The 17,039-nt window shown below is 43.3% G+C and overlaps 1 protein-coding gene across 1 annotated transcript in view; it reads left to right on the top strand.

Moving 5' to 3' along the window:
• The window catches only part of Pla2r1 (phospholipase A2 receptor 1), a 130,245-nt gene that overhangs the window by 57,107 nt on the left and 56,099 nt on the right, over positions 1–17,039 (top strand). Inside the window, exons 8-10 of the mRNA XM_032901940.1 lie at positions 51–208; positions 4,688–4,786; positions 7,892–8,004. Of these exons, the coding sequence (XP_032757831.1) occupies positions 51–208; positions 4,688–4,786; positions 7,892–8,004 (370 nt within the window). The remainder of the gene's footprint in view (positions 1–50; positions 209–4,687; positions 4,787–7,891; positions 8,005–17,039) is intronic.

Here is a 17,039-nt window from a genome sequence, read left to right as displayed (position 1 = left end):
CCTCACAGAGAAGCAAGCGGTATCTTCTAATCTCCATTGATTTCCTACAGAGAATGCATCGGAAACATGGATTGGTTTGAGTAGCAATAAAATTCCAGTTTCCTTCGCATGGTCCAGCGGCTCCTCTGTCATCTTCACTAACTGGTACCTTCTCGAGCCTCGAATCCTTCCAAACAGAAGACAGCTGTGTGTCTCAGCAGATCAATCTGTAAGTTGATCCATTTGATCAGTGGTGAGTTTTGTGGCACGGATGCTGAGATCCATCTATACCAGGGACTTGTGGTCTTGGTTGAGACCAAGAGAGGCAGTTCCTGCTCTTCGTGGGCCTTCCATGCCTGTTCCATGCACATGGTAACAGCTGCGATCATTGCTCTGAGGAAAGAAAGGCAAAGCTGTGGTTAGAGTGGGAGCTTCAGTCAGGAAAGGGGTGGGAAACCTCTCTGAACAGATGGTGCTTAAGTCAGGACTTCAAAGGAGCAAAAACCCTTACACTACAGAGGAAAGTCATTCTAAGAAAAACACAAAGGTAGGCAAAGCCCTAGAGAGACCATTGCTGCTTCCTCCCCGAATACCAGGCTGGCACACTTCGGTCTGAAGGTTGGTGAAGATCGCCATCTTCAGTAACCAAACACATGGCTGTTGGTAAGGAGGTGACAGGACATGGGACAAGGGGAGTACAAAAATACTGGCTTATATACCAAGGTCTATGAGCCATCAGAGTGCTTCAAGGACATGGTAGGGAAACCTGACTTGAAAATAACTGGTAGTAATGCACAGAATGTATTGGAGAGGACAGAACAGAAACAGAGAGAGTATTTGGTGGCTATTCCATGGCTGACCTAGGGTAGTAACTACGGCAAGAAGAGAAAGGATTCATTACGTCTCAAATATCAAGATTCATTGCTAACTAAATTGGATGCGGAGGGTCAGAGACAGGGTTGGTTTTTTAGTTTTTTGTTTGTTTGGTTGTTTGTTTGTTTGGTTGGTTGGTTGGTTGATTGGGTTTTTTTTCTCCTTGAATGAACACCACTTTGGTAGACAGTGGTGGAGTAGACCATCCTGCTGGAGAAATGGGGAAGAGGAAGACTGGGGGGTTACACTGTACAGTGGTAGTTTTAAAGCTTCCTTAGCTTATAAACACTGATCCTCTTTTGAAGACTGTGGATATATGACAAATCTCATGTGACCACTGGCAACCTTAGCATTAATGCACACTCCTGGGTACCCATCTCCCCTTTATCTGGGACACCAGATTTTGCAGAAGTAGCTTTAGTCCGAACCACCTGAACAGTTTATTAAACATCTGAAACAAATAGCCTCTCTCTGCTCAAACAGCTGTGCGAGAACTGACTGGGTTTAAGGAGGCTCTGGGATTTGATGGGTGTCCTCATTCTTTCTAGCCACAGGATGTGGTGTCAAGTCGTCCCCGCCCCACCAAGAAATGCTCATTAAATGCTACTTCAGTAGCAAAATCATTGTACCAACCCAACACGAAAAATTCAAAGCACTTACTTTTGTGACAGGTTTTGCTTTTGTATCTTTTGAGACTTGCAGAAACATGTGCACTCCTAATTACACATGCTACCAGTGTGCGTCTGAGTGGCATTTGGGGAGGAAGCAGCAGCAACCCCTTTAGATGTCTGTCATGGATGTCATCCTGCTGAAACCTAGCACGGTTTCGGGGGTTGTCGTTTGAGTCAGAGGCTCTGAGATAGTTAAGATGACCTTTGTTTCCTATTGCGTATTGGTTATTTCACTCACCATATTTATAGAGAGAAAGCTAGCACTTGTGTAGGTATTGTTTTAATTAGTGTATATTCACTTACACAGTAGTGGGTTTATCATGACTCTTTGTTCAAGCATATCACGTGACCGTATCAGACTACATTACCCTGTCCTCTCCTTCCCCCTGACACTAGTCTTCTCCCTTTTCCCCAACAGTCCCCATTTTGTGAGTGTGCATGAGAGTGAGAGTGGTGTGTGTGTGTGTGTGTGTGTGTGTGTGTGTGTGTGTGAATGAATGTGTGTGAATGAATATGTGCGAAAGTGTGTGTGGAGTGTATGAGTGTATGTGAGATTGTGAGTGTATGAGTATATGTGAGAGTGTGAGTATATGAGTGTGTGTGAGAGTGTGAGTATGAGTGTATATGTGAGTGTGAGTATGAGAGTGTGTGAATGTGTGTGAGTGTATGTATGTGGGTGTGTATGTGTGAATGCATGTGTGTATGTATGTGAGTGTGTATGTGAGTATGTGTGAGTATGTGTATATATGTGAGTGTGTGTATATATGTGAGTTTGTATGTGAGTGTGTGAGAGTGTGTGTATGTGAGTGTATATTAGTATATGTGAGTGTGTATGTGAGTGTGTGTATGTATGTGAGTGTGTATGTGAGTGTGTGTTAGTGTGTGTGAGTATATATGTGAGTGTGTGTGAGTGTGTGTATGTATATAAGTGTATGTGAGTGTGTGAGTGTGTGAGTGTGTATGTATATATGCATGTGAGTGTATATGTGTGTGTGTGTGAGTGTGAGTGTGAGTGTGTAAAACCTAGGTTCTACATAAGAGAGGCACATGGGTTAGTTGTCCTGATGTCTGGGTTATCTTAATTGTCCTCTCTAATTCCTGAATTTTAAGAAATTAATTTTAAGAAAAGAAGGACAGATATTGATATTTGTGCTGCCTGTTTGTTTGTTTGTTTGTCAACTTGACACAAGCTGGAGTCATCTGAGACGAGGGAACTTGAATTAAGAAAATGCCTCCGTAGTTGTAGGGCATTTTCTTAATCAGTGATTGATGGAGAAGGACCCAGCCCATTGTAGGCGGGGCCATCCCTGGGCAGGTTGTCCTGGGCTCTATAAGAAAGCAGGCTGTGCAAGCCATGGGGAGCAAGCCAGTGAGTAGCACCCCTCCATGGCCTCTGCATCAGCTCCTGCTTAGAAGCCCCTGCCCTGTTGAATTCCTGTCCTGGCTTCCTTTGGTGATGAGCAGTCATGTGGAAGTGTGAGCTGAATAAACCCTTTCCTCCTCAAATTGCTTTTGGTCATGGTGTTTCATCACAGTAACAGTAACCCTGACTAAGACAATACTGATGCATGGGTCAGAACAGTCATGCTCGGAGAGATTTTGCAGCACCTCCTCTCTTTTGCGGCTTATAAACTCCTTAAACAGTAAGCATATGGAACACAGAAATTAGCATTTACCTCCATCAAGTAGATCTCGGTATGAATATACTTATTCTTATATCAATAAGTAATTACTATCACTAACTTTACATAAATCTCTCTGACACCTGACTTTGAAGGTAAGAGCTATTCATCACACATCCCCCCAGCAGCTGCGAAGCACCTGCCTGACACTGTCCTATAGCAGGCAGTGATTCCTCTGGCAGGTTCCATGGAGAGGCAGGACTCTTCTCTTACCAGTGAAGATGCCGGCCCTGGTGTAGTATCCCCTGAAGGCAATCAAAGGACTCCGTATCCCCCTAAAATCCTGAACATCAAGGTCGTCTGGGAAAACAGTATTTTGGTCTGTTCCCTATTTTATTATTATCAGTAAAGGATCTGAGCAAAGCTTTAGACTAGTGGTTCTCAACCTTCCCAATGCTGTGACCATTTAATACAGTTCCTCACGTTGAGGTGACCCCCAAACATAAAATTATTTTTGTTGCTACTTCATATCTGTCATTTGGCTTCTATTATAAAATATAATGTAAATGTATGTTATGCAGGACATCTGATATGTAGCCCCCCCACCAAGGGGCCATGACATGGGAATTAAAGAAGACCTAAAGGTGTCTGTATGTGAAGGGGAAGCTGGGGCTCATGGGGGAGAGGCCTCCACAAGTATAAAGAACTTACTCCGCAAACATGAGCACCTAAGTTCCCATCCCTCGCACACATGTAAAGACACAGGCATGGTGCCATGTGTGTAACCCCAGCAGTAAGGAGACAGGCAGCTCCTGAGAGCTCACTGGCAAGTCAGCCTAGCCAAATGGTCAGCTCAGGTTCAATGAGAGACCATGCCTCAAAAAAATAAGGAGAAAAGCAATAGAGAATGCCACTCAATGTCAGTTTCTGGTTTACACTCGTGCATATGCACCCAGCCCCCCAACATACACATATCTGCATACACATGAACGCGTACATTCACCCTATATACACCAAAAAATAAAAAAGAAAGAAGGGAGGAGGGAAGGAGGGAACAAGAAGGGAGAGAGAGAAGGAAGTTGGGCCTGGGAGTGTCTGTAATTCTAGCCCTTACACTTAGGAAGCCAAGGCAGGAAGATTGCTAGACTGAAGCAAATCTAGGCTGTCCAGCCTGGAACTGCATAATAAGACCTACTCTCAAAAATTAAAAATATTTGATTAATTAAAGAAGAAACTTAGTGAGGAAGGGCATTGGAGTTGAACATGAACTTTGACCCTGAGGACAGGTCATGGTGGGTTTTGGGTATTCTCAGCACCGACCAAATTCCTTCCTCTCTTGGGTACACCCAGGTCTGGACAGCACTCAAACTGCCACAGGCAGGGGTCAGCTACCATACCTTTGTGTGTACACGAAGGGTTCTGTAACACCATCCACTGGGAGCACTTGCTATTCACAGCTCTGCTCATGACTGACTAACTTTACCACTCAGCAGCGTCCTGTCCAGAGTCTACACATTCATCCTGTGACACTTTTCCCTTTAGGACGGACGCTGGAAAGTGAAAGGTTGTAAAGAAACACTCCCTTACATTTGTAAGAAAGCAGGACAAGTCCTTGAGGATGAGGACTCCGGATGTCAAGCGGTGAGTAAGCTGAGCCCTGCCACGAGGCGCGGGGACTACGGAACTAGCACAATGTGCCCACCATGGAGTAAAGCAGCCCCGCTTCTCAGTGTGACTTTTCCCCTTCAGATCTCCTCTGGAGGTATAGAATGCTTCTCAACCCTCAGAAGGACATGTTTTACTGTGCTCTGTAACCTAAAACTACTTTTTATTTTTACAAAGATAAAGCTGTAAACGAACCCATCATTCTCTATAAAAACAACGGCGATCACGTGATGCCCCAATCTCACACATCACGTGATGCCTCTTCGCATTCTCGGTTCTCCCAGTTCTTAAGTGGGGCGCCTGGGAGTGTGGATAATTTCTTCAGAGGCAGAGTTCGAGGTTCTGCTGCCAGGATCTTGCCTCCCTTTTGCCCTTCTCAGTCTTAAGTGTTGGCAATGATACAGCAATGCGCTCATAAAGTATATAGTTCTCAGGAAACGGATGGTAAGGCTGTGTTTGGTGTAACTGGCACGGTGTTTTTACATACTTTAAATTAAAACTATCGCTTTAGCTTTAAATCTAAAAGCCAGAAGGTTTCAATTTTCTTTAATGCATATGGATTTTGCATAAAGTTTTATAACTGTCAGTTTTACTCTTTTAGAACGAACTCTCTCTCTCTCTCTCTCTCTCTCTCTCTCTCTCTCTCTCTCATTTTCTAATCCACATATTTGTAGTCCAACTAAGGAGTGATCCATTTCAACAGAAGCTGCATTTTCCTCATTAATCAATATGTATACACATGAGTGACCCCACACACTCCAGCCAGACAATACCCATGCCTTAGGCAACACAGCACCAGACATCCCATCTAAGGACACAGTTCCTGAACACAGACCTAAAATCTACCTTTCTGTGCCTTCCAAGGCAAGCCGGCGGGATTGTGAGAGAACAGCTCAAACAACTGCTGTGCCCTTTGAACTCCACTCTGCTCGCTCTTCTCAGCAAGCAGCCCCGGTATTTAAAGATTCCATGTCCAGAGATAACTCTTGTATTTTACGGGAAATTTCCCATTCATTTTATTTTGTATCAGTTTAGGAATCTGCCCCGCCCCCTTGTTTCAATAAAACTTGCTAAGTGATTGGTACATGTATAATGAATTTATAAAATGAGTCCTGAAGCCAGGAATGTACTATGATTCTAATACTCAAGAAGTTATGGAAGATCATGAATTTGAGACCAGCCTGAACTCTATACAAGTTCCAGGCCAGCCTGGCTACACAATAAAACCCATCTAAAAACCAAAACAACATTTTTTTAAAGTATTGATTATCTCAAAGGCAAAACAGTGATGTTTATTTCCCACTGGGTCACTTTGGGGTGTTGGGCGTTATGGGCAATGCTTCTAGCTTATTAGCCGAGAACTACTATTAAATAAGAAACACTTTGTCAGAAAGGTCAACGATCAGTCACTCTTCCTCCTGTCCCTCCAGGGACAACCCAGTGGGACCTGAGGAGATCAGTCTGAAGCTTTTACATTGAGGCCCCAGAACAGAGCGACGGGGGAAAAGCAGAGTAGACCATGGGTGAATGGAAGAGCTCTGTAGCTGCCTTGTTTCCTGGGGTGTATTTTCGTTTTTAACTGAACTAGCCAATTTCTAAAGTGTTCTGCAATTAACCACAGAACTAAGATCTTTTCCAAGAAATATCCTAGAGCTCATCTTGTGTCTGATCAAAAGCTGGCGATCACTGGTGAGGCACAAAATGGTGAGCGTTTTAAACTGGCCAGGAAGCAAACATGGACAGACAGAGTCATGTGACTTGGTAGTGTAGGAAGCAGAAGGGAAGTCGAGTGTGCTAGGATGAATGAATGAATGAATAGCCACTTTGCTATATGATTTTAAGGAAGAGACCCACCCTACTTCACTCCCACCGCTAGCCTAGCCGACAGAGCTACAAATTGTCATCTTTAAGTCCCCAAACTTACATTCTTATTCCCCCAAAGGGCATCCACTTAATTTGGGGGAAAAAAATCTTAGCCGTATATGTTTATGTCTCTGTATTAGGGAGCTCTTGTCTGCTTGGAAGCATTATCATCCAAATAAGACCATCCTGGGGGCTGGGGATGGAGCTCATTTGCCAAGTGTGCCAAGACCCCTAGGTTCCACCCACAGCATGGGGGGGATAAAAGACAACAACAGCAGAAACTAAAACAAAAAACAAAATAAACAAAAAAATCCCAGTTACTTTACCTGGGCTCAATGGCTCTTATACTTTAACTCCCAGGAGGTTAAGGCAGAAGGTTCACAAGTTCCAGGATAGCCTGGGCAACTTAGCAGGTGCCAGGTTAGACAAGTGTGGCTACCGTGACTCAAAACAACAGCAGCAACGAAAAAGAACCCCAGATTAGAGAAGAACCAGGTAGAACTTCAGTACAGGCCCAACTAGTCAGTTGGTAAGTGATTCTCCTTAAGTCCTGAGGAACCCAAAAACCGCTGTTGTGAAACCAAAATGAAAACTCCATCACACTCCGAACTACCTCCAGGCTTCACTGCTCCTCCGCGGTTTCTTCTTCTACTCAAGATCTCTCCTGCATTTTCTCCTTTGCTCCTTGGGACAGCCATAAACATTACCCTTACCCTCAGTTCACAGATGAGAAAACTAGATGTGGAGAGATTATGTCTCTTCAAATGCATGCATTATTTATAAAGTGGTATAATGGGGAACCCAGAATTCAAACCGGTGAGCAGCCTCCCTCCATGGTCAATACTGTATTTTAACCCAAACACCACAGCCGTGTGAAAGAAATTCTGTGAGCCTAAGAAAGAATGGTGGCTCTTGAGTGAGAATCCCCTTCTCGATTTGTTTGTTTTTTGCAGTGTTTCCCCTTTATTTTCAGTTGTGTTTGTTTTTAAGGTGCTTATATTTTTTTTTGAAACTAGTAATTAAATTAATTTGTGAACTAGTTAATTAAATATAGACGGGGCTGGGACCAGTGGCAATTCCGGACAGAACAGAACGCTGTGGAAAAAAAAATCTGAGTCAGGAAAGAAAGCAGAGCAGGTGGGAGGGAGGGAGGGTCTCTCGGCGTTTAACTAAGACGCCTTGCGTCCTTAGTTTCCCTATTTTGTTTTTCCCCCCAAGGGCTGGGAGAGACACGGCAAGTATTGTTACAAAATCGACACAGTCCTGAGAAGCTTTGAGCAGGCTTCGGGTGGTTATTACTGTCCTCCCGCCCTCCTAACCATCACCAGCCGGTAAGTGCCCGCTTTGGCAGGGGTTGTGCAGTGGTGAGCATCTGTGGGCAGGGCTCGCCCAGGCATCGTGTGTGCAGTAGAATAGTAACTGATTTTGAGTGTTCATGGAGAAGAGTTGAGATCTGGCGTTATTTCTAACTTGACTGTTTTTTTTAAATGATGAACACTAAAGCTTAAGGTGGCTTTTACCTTTCCAAGAATGTTCGCTGGTTATCTAGTTTGTTTAACACAGACAGGTGTATGTGGGCTGTCTTCCGTTTGTAATGAGAAGAGAATGTCATTGAACAACACTTAAGTGTAATGGTTAGAAGTAGTCGTGGTTTGTTTCACAGAAGAGGAAATGTAAGGAAATTGAAGGGGCAGGCAAATGCTTCTCAGGGGGTTTTATTTAAACTTAGATGGCTCTGTACTGGGCTGTCTCCCTGATGCTGAGAGACTATGCCTGTTTTTTCCTATTTAAAATTCGAAGCATGTTACAAATGGGTAAAGAATAAATACAAAATGTCATAACAAAGATGGGTCCACAGCAATGCCCGGGACTCTGAGGGCTGGGAGACCAACCCTTCCAGGCCTAAGAGCATGGGTAGAATTCTTCAGTGATCCCGTGGGAAACTATATCAGCAGAGTGGGCCATTTTGAGTTCAAGGCCAACCTGGTCTACACAGTGAATTCCAAGCTAGCCAAAGCTACATTTGAGACTCTGTCTCAAAATAAACACGCATGCACTCAAAATAAACATGCATGCCACGCATGCATGTGCTTACCCTCCCTACTTTGGAAGTCCACATTCACAGCTATTTTCATGACCTTTCCCTGGGAAAGAGACTGACACCCAGAAGAGTGGACCAGCAGGCGGTGTTTGGTGGGCTAAGGGGCCCTCACTGGAGCACAGCAAAAGCTAGCTAGATCTTGGTGCTATTTCTAGTTTCTCCCTTTCTCCCTCCCAGACACAGTTTCCAGGCAGAAGGAGCCTCTCTCTCCTCATCTTCCCAAAGCTCCAAAAGCACTTGGGGTCACAAGTCTCGCATTGGACATTATAGAAGCCTGCCCAATGAGACTAGCTTCCTTCATTGATTATAATTTCACTGAAAACCAAAGGTCTAATTGTTTCATTGTAATATCTCGGTTTTCTTTTCTGTTGAATATTCACTGAGTGTCTGTCACTGTAACTCAAATTTCTTCCCCTGGGGAGATGTAAACAAGGACCACCCCTCCCCCTAAGGTTCCAATCACAAATTGAGGTACAATCTGCTGACGGACCCTTTGGGAAGCCAATGAGCTTATATAGCTTTCTTCCACAGCATAGGTTATTTCCTGGAACCTGGAATATCCCTTCACCAACAGACCACACCTGGAAATCCCTTGCCCAGCAGGGAAGAGGGCTCCCTTTCTAGAGCCTCCTCCCCACTAAGTCTTTCCAGACCTAAATTATCAGGCAGTATGGAACAGCTAATACTCAGACGAGGGTCTTGTGACCCTCCTCACCCTTCTTTACACCGTGAATATAAAGAAGCCCAGCTAGGATGACCCTTGGCACATGGGGCACAGATGGATTCCCCAACATGGCAGTCGCTTAGCTGGTAGGACAGTCGTGCAAAACAGTCACATTCTCATACAATGCTAATTACCTTTTACAAGTTATCTATCTGGCCATTCCAATATGTCTGTGTGTGTGTGTGTGTGTGTGTGTGTGTGTGTGTGTGTGTGTGTGTGTGTGTGTCCTCATATATATATTCAAGAGTTTATTAGAAAATTACTTATCGACTACCATTTTAGTAAAGGATACCATATTAAATACTACATGCTATTTGAAGAAATACAGGTGGTGTGACTGAGCCGTCCGTCCGCAGCATAGACCTAAAGAGACCAAACATTACAGACACAAGTCAAGGAGACAAAGTAGCAGAACAACCAGGCAAGGAAGTAGCCTTGCAGATTGCTAGGAGTGCCAGTGGAGCCCAATCCAACACAGAAATCTGTTAGAGTTCAGATCCCTCATGGTCTACCTCATACAACTGTTAGAGAGTTTCGTTTCCTCCAAACTGGATACCAGAGGATTCTATAAACATTTGTGGGGTGTTTTGCTTGTTGTTTTTTTTTGCTTTGCAAACTATATTTAGCAGCCAACACTTAGGTAGAGTGTGACTCTAAAGCAGAGTATCACACAATTTAATTTTTTTTCTAATGTTAATTTCAGCCACGTCTTAGTTTGGGCTAATATTGCTATGACAAAACACTAGGACCAAAAGCAATCCGGGGAGGAAAGGGTTTATTTGGCTTACAGATCTTGAATCACTGAGGTATGCCAAGGTAGGAACTCAGACTGAGTGGAAACCTGGAGGCTGACACAGAGGCCATGAGGAGGGCTGTGCACTTGTCTTACTCTTCATGGCCTGTTCAACCGGCCCAGGGATAGCACCAACCACAAGGGCTGGGCTCTCCCCCATTGATCACGAGTTAAGAAGACATCCTACAGACTCTTCTTACAGCCTGTCTTCTGGAGGCATTTTCTCAATTGAGGTTCTCTCATCTCAGATGACTCTAGCGTATGTCAAGTTGCCATAAAACTTAGCCAGCACAAGGCACGTAGGCCCATCCAGCTCACCTTGTGCTAGCATGCCCCCAGTCTCCCACAGAGCCTGCAGGACTCGTATGAGGCCAATGATGTGGCATCTTTCCCACTCAGTCAGCACCAGGACTTGCCTCCACACACAAGGACACATCCAAAGGAGACTCCACCACAGGACTCTCCAGTTGAGGAAAGTGGGCCCTCATTTCATTCAGACCCCATCAGGGAAGAAGCCAAGTGGTCGTCAGTGCTGGAATGTTCTGCAGCAGGACTTGTCTGAGAAGCGTGGGCAGTTTGAGGAAAGGCTTCTCAAACCCAGGAGCTCCCACCGACAGGTTTGGGAATCACCTGCCTCCATTCCTGATGTCCTGTGAGTTTCAGACTCTCCGCCACTCTGAGGCCTAGGCTTGTAGTTGTTAATTGATTTTCCACTGTCTGCACAGTGGGGTGACAGGTTTGATGGGTACAATTAGAGCCACCTGCTGCAAATGACTCATTTCTTTTGTTCTGGGGCAAATTGTTTCAGGTTTAGGACTTTTTTTTTTTAACTCATTGTGGAATAAAAAAGGGAAGAAAAATAGACCCTTCTATCTGAGTAACAGAGTTAGATTTACTGGACTACTGCTAAAAAAATAAAATAAAATAAAATAAAAATAAATAAAAAAACTAACACACAGCTCTTCAGGTCTGGCCACTTTGCTTCCTGACAGAACAGGATGCAAAGCTGAATTACAAGAATACCACAGGTTAGTGTCTACATGCTTGATAGCTAAGTCGATGAACCATGAATCAGTCAGCCCAGAAAGGTTCAGTACAAAATAATGCAAATGACGCTTGATTTTTTTTGAGTTTGCCCAAAAAATGATATGCTACTATAGTTCACATCTTCCTGTTTTGAAAGCCATAGTCCCCTAAGCACAATTAGAATTAACTTGGTAAAATATTCCTGAAGTAAAATGTACCATTGTCATGACGTTGAGAGAGCATCAGTGGTCTTAAATGCATTCACATTGTTGTGCACCCACCAGAGCCATCTATCTCTGGACCATGGCTCTTCTTCCGACACTCAAAACTCTGTACTCATTCAGTAATATTTCTGATCCTCCGTCCCTCGCCCACCCTCAGCTCCCAATGAAAAGTTTTCTGTTTTCAGTCTTTAGAAGATGAACTATTCAAGGTATCAGATATAATAGGAACATCTTATATCTGTGTTGCTACATGTGGTTTGAATAGGTATGGCTCTTATAGAGTCATGAGTTTGGATGTCTGGCCATAGGGAGTGGTGCTATTGGGGACCTCTGACCTTATTGGGGGAGGCGTGGCCTTCTTAGAGGAAGTGTGTCACTGTTAAGACTTTGAGGTCTTAAATGCTCAAGCTACATCCAGTCTGAAACACATTTAGCCTCCTCCTGCTGCCTTTGGATCAAGATGTAAAACTTTTGGCTCCCCCATCACCATGTCTGCCTGCCCATAGCCACGCTTCTCACCATGATGATAATGTACAAACCTCTGAAACTGTAAGACAGCTCCAATGAAATGTTTTCTTTTATAACAGTTGCCTCGGTCATGGTGTCTCTTCACAGCAATGAAACCTTAAGTAAGACCCTGTACCTGGCTCATTTCCCTTATCACAGTTCCTTCAAGTTTCATGCACATTGCAACATATGCCAGAATTCCCTTCCTTTATAAGGCTGACTAATAGCCCATTGTTTGTATGCACATTGTATTTTGCAACTTGTTCATCAATAGACATTCGGCTTGTGTCTTAGGGTTTCCTTTGCTATAAAGAGACACCAAGGCAACTCTTATAAAGGACAACATTTAATTGGGGCTGACTTTCAAATTCAGAGATTCAGTCCATTATCATGGCAGGAAGCATGGCCTTGTTCAGAAAGACATGGTGCTGGAGGAGACGAGAGTTCTACATCTTGATGCAAAGGCAGCCAGGAGACTGTCTCCCACAGCAGACAGCGATGACACTGGGTGGAGCCTGAGCATAGGAGGAGACCTCAGAGCCCACCCCCATGGTGAAACAGTTCCTCCAACAAGGCCACACCCATTCCAACATGGCCACACCTCCTCATAGTGCCACTCCCCGTTGGCCAACCATTCAAACCCCAAGTCTTTGGGGGCACCAAACCTACTCAAACCACCAAACATTGCTTGCAGCATCTGACCACTGTAAATAATGATACTTTAAATAAATAAACAAACAATTCCTTGAGGGTATAGTCAGAAAGGAGATTATTAAATCATGTGATTTTATTTTTAATATTTTGAAAACTTGCAAAACTGCTTTCCATAATGGTCATACCATTTTGCACCCCCAGCAGCACACAGCCTCTCCACATTCTGGACTTTACTTCTTATCTTCAAGTTTTTTTCCTTCCTTCTGTTTTGATCATAGTCTTCCTACTAAGTATCTCATGGTTACTGTAATTTTTATTTCTCTTGATGATTATCAGTGTTGGACACCTTTTAATGTGCTTATTGGCCACTTGTACATCATCCTTAGAGAAATTCCCTTTTAAGACCTTGGCCCTTTTCAAAATTAGGGTATTTGTTGCAGAATTATAAGAGTTCTTTATGTAGTCTGTATATTAAACCCTTATCTAATACATGATTGGAAATAGTCTCTTCATATTGTGATTGCCTTTTCAGTTTTTGATCTTCAATGCCCAAAAGCTTTTCACTGTGATGAGGCCCAGTTTTCTTGCTGTTTTATTGTCTGTGCTTCTGGTGTCGTATCCAAGAAACCATTACCAAATCCAATGCCATAAAGTCTTTTTTTAATCCCAAGATTTTACAATGTTGGCTTTATCTTTAGGTCTTTTATCTGCTTTGAGTTCATTTTCTAACACAGTAGAAGGTAAGGGTCCTGTTTTGCAAATGCCTATCTGGGTTTTCCAACACCCCTGTTATTTCTCTACCTGGAATGTTCTTGGTGCTTTTGTTGGAAATTATTTGCCTATGCATGCAAAGCTTTATGTTTGTGACTTCTTCCTTCTCATTCCACGGACCTCCCATAAGTCAGCCTCACATAAGCACAACACCGTCTTCATTACTGTGGAGTTAAAATACGTTTTGAAATAAAAAAAATTCTCAGACTCCCAACTTTGTTCTTTTTCATGGCTGTTTTGGGGATTCAAGACCCTTTGAAATTGTACATAGATTTCAGAATTAATTTTTGTATTCTGCAAAAAACAGATCACTGGGATTTTCAGCAATTGCATTGAATAGGTAGTCCATTATGATAGAATGGACAAGTGAAGTAGTAAGTTTTCTCAGCTGTAAGCATGGGGATGTCTTTCCACTCATTTTGTATATTTGATATTTTTTAATTAGCATGCTGCAACTGTTATTATTCAGTACATTCTATTTCTTATTTGTCTTTGTTCCTAAGTATCTCGTTTTGGAGAGAGTGCTGTGGTAAATGGAATTCTTTCCTTAGCTTCATTTTTTAATTGTTTATTGTTTGAGATAGAAAGACAAACTTCTCTTGGTTCAAAGGATAACATAAAACTATGTGACCTTGGTTTCTTAAACCACAGCAACATTTAAACTCACATCAGTAAATGCAAACAAAATGGCCAGATGACATATAGCTAACTTTGAACCATTCTTCCGTAAATACTTATAAAACACAGGAGTAGAAAAATTTTAAATGTTACTGTCTGTGGCCGTTTAAATGAGAATGGTCTCCGTAGGCTCATATAATTGAATGCTTGGTTTTAAAAACTATTTGGAAAGTTTAAAACTGTTGGAGGAGGTGTGTCACTGAGGGTGGGCTTTGAGGTTTCAAAGGCCTCCATTTCCAGTTACTACTAGCTCTCTCTCTCTCTCTCTCTCTCTCTCTCTCTCCTCCTCTCCCTCCCTTCCCCCCTGCCTCCCCTTTCCATCCCCTCCCGCCCTTCCTCCCTTCCCCTCCCTCCTTCATTCCACCTTTCTCTCTCTTCCTCCCTCCCTCTCTCCTCTCCCCCCACCTCCTTCTCTATGTCTCTTGTTCGTAGATCAAATCTAAGCTCTCAGCCCCAGCACCATGCCTTCCTGCCTGCTACGATTCTACCCACGTAGATGGTCATGGATGCTAACCATGTGGACCATGAACCCAAATTAATTCCTTTCATCATGGTGTCTCTTCTCAGATGCCATCTATACATTGTAACCAGGGTTTCTCATCCAGTGTTTGAAACCAGACAGAAAGTGGTAAAGAATATAAAGTTGCTTCTTTGCTAACTGGAGGCAGATCACTCAAGAGCTTGCCCTGGACCATGCGTGGTTATCCAAAGCTCTCCCCAGACAGCTTCAAAAGAACATGTTTAGCTTAGAATAAAGATGCACTTGCTGCGTTATTTTACTAATGGTGCCCTCTTGTAAACTGGACTGAGGAAACTTCAGTTAGTTTTTTTTTTTTTTTAAGATTTGAATGTTTGAGTGTTATATGCACTCCATTAAGAATAGACATGAGAAACCAAAAAGCAGGCTTTTATTGTCTCAAACAATGATGAGGATAAGGTAGGAAATCAGAGTGGAGTGTGTAAATCTGTAACCAGTAGGGTACAAAGGCACTATTGTCTTGAATAACGAGACCCAAGGCCGAGTTTATAGACAGTCATTTCTTGCTGTTATTTGATGTAGAGGAGTTCTAATCCAGCAACCTGTCTACTTTGGCTGGAAGACAGCTATGCCTTTAATCCCAAGAGACAGAGGCAAGCAGATCCCTGAGCTCAGGGCCAGCCTGGAACAGAGCAAGTTCCAGGTACTTTTTTTTTTCCCAGAAAAGCTTAGATCCAGGAGTGGTACACACCTTCAATCCTAGCACTCAGAGTCAGTTCTGTACAGTCAGTGTGGGACAGCAGAGACAGCTGAAGCCAAGATTGAGAAGGAGTCAGAAGATTAGAACAGATTGCCAAAATTAGCTTGAGACCAAGCAGAGCAATACCGTGAGAAACTGAGAGAAGTCAGATTGAATCAGTCAGCTTGGAGAGGAGTTTCAGCCAGAACAGCTGAGTTGAACCAGCCAGAGCTCAGAAAGAGCTAGAAAGGGTGAGCTTAGTCAGCAGTAAATCTGAAAACATTCTAGGCCTAAATTAGATTGTAAGGAGGCTAGAAGCTTCCAGGACGAGGCCTAGCTTAGCCATTGGAGGCTGTTAGCCTCCAAGATAACAATTAGATCAGGCAAATAAAAGATTCAATAAACTAACGAAATAACCAATCACACGCTTGGACTTATCGACAACACAGTAACTAGTCTCTGGCTTGTAGCACAGCAATTCTAGGTAGCAGAGGGCATCATGCAGTAGATCTTCTATTGTGTCCGCACAAGACATTAAAGAATAAGGAAAATCACCCTCATCTAGATGATATTTAGCTTTATGTACCTTCCTCAGAAACATGTGTATGCAATGTTCTGCCTCTGAGGTACAGCTAAAAGTAGTGTTTCTGATTTTAAACATATAAGGTTTAGACTGTTGATAGAGCATTTGTAGGAAATATTCACCACAGCATGGTGAAACCCACATGCTCTTCCAAACTGAGCACCTCAAGTGCTTCACTGAAATCCCCTGGGGTGGCCCTTAGGCACTTACCAATCCACTTTTGTCCTTCTGCCACTTCCCCAGTCTCCTCTGATTACTCATGGTTTTTGCTTTTGCTCCCTGTAGCAAGTGAATAATGCATGCAATAGAAAGAACCCAAAATCAAATGTTAAAAGTCCAATGCACTTTCTCCTGAGCTTTCTTGGGTAGTTGTACCAGGCCTCATATTTTCTTCTGACTCAGCAGATCTGGCCAGAAGTCACCACCATTTAAAAGTCCTTCTAATTTTATGTGCTTTGAAAGTAGTTTCAAACTAAGCTTTGAATTCAATGCTAGTCGAGTTTGGTATTCGTGCTTCATTTGTGTGTATGTCTGTATGCATACATGCGTGTGTGTGTGTGTGTATGTGTGTGTATGTGTGTCTCTGTGTGTGTCTCTCTGTGTGTAAGCATGTATACACAAGCTGTCTGCATCTGCTTTGGACATATTTGTATTTGAAAGGGAACATTGCCAACAATCATTGGGAGCAAATCCATTCAGCTGCTTATGGGAAATGTTAGTGGGTGGAATGCCTTGGATTTGTTGAAATTTATCTTCAGTGAAAATTCACGTTGGAACACATTTGACTAAGCCAAAGACTCCATATGCCCACAAACAGACTGCTTTGGGAGGCATAGCATTGTTCCTCTACTCCCTTTCTTACTAAGCAAGTGTGGGGAGAGGGCACATGTGTGCTACGTGGTAGGAAGTGCACATTCAGAACAGCAGAATGCCCTCCCTCCTCCCTTCCATCTCCCCTAACCCATCATACAGTGTGTGGTGTGCAGCCAACACAAAAGATAGACGTCTTTCTCCAAGAGATGCATTGCTGTGTGTGTGTGTGTGTGTGTCTGTGTGTGTGTCTGTGTGTGTGTGTGTGTGTGTGTGTG

This window comes from Rattus rattus, chromosome 5 (assembly GCF_011064425.1).
Source record: "Rattus rattus isolate New Zealand chromosome 5, Rrattus_CSIRO_v1, whole genome shotgun sequence".
Lineage (NCBI taxonomy): Eukaryota > Metazoa > Chordata > Mammalia > Rodentia > Muridae > Rattus > Rattus rattus.
This window is presented reverse-complemented; position numbering and strand designations above follow the sequence as displayed.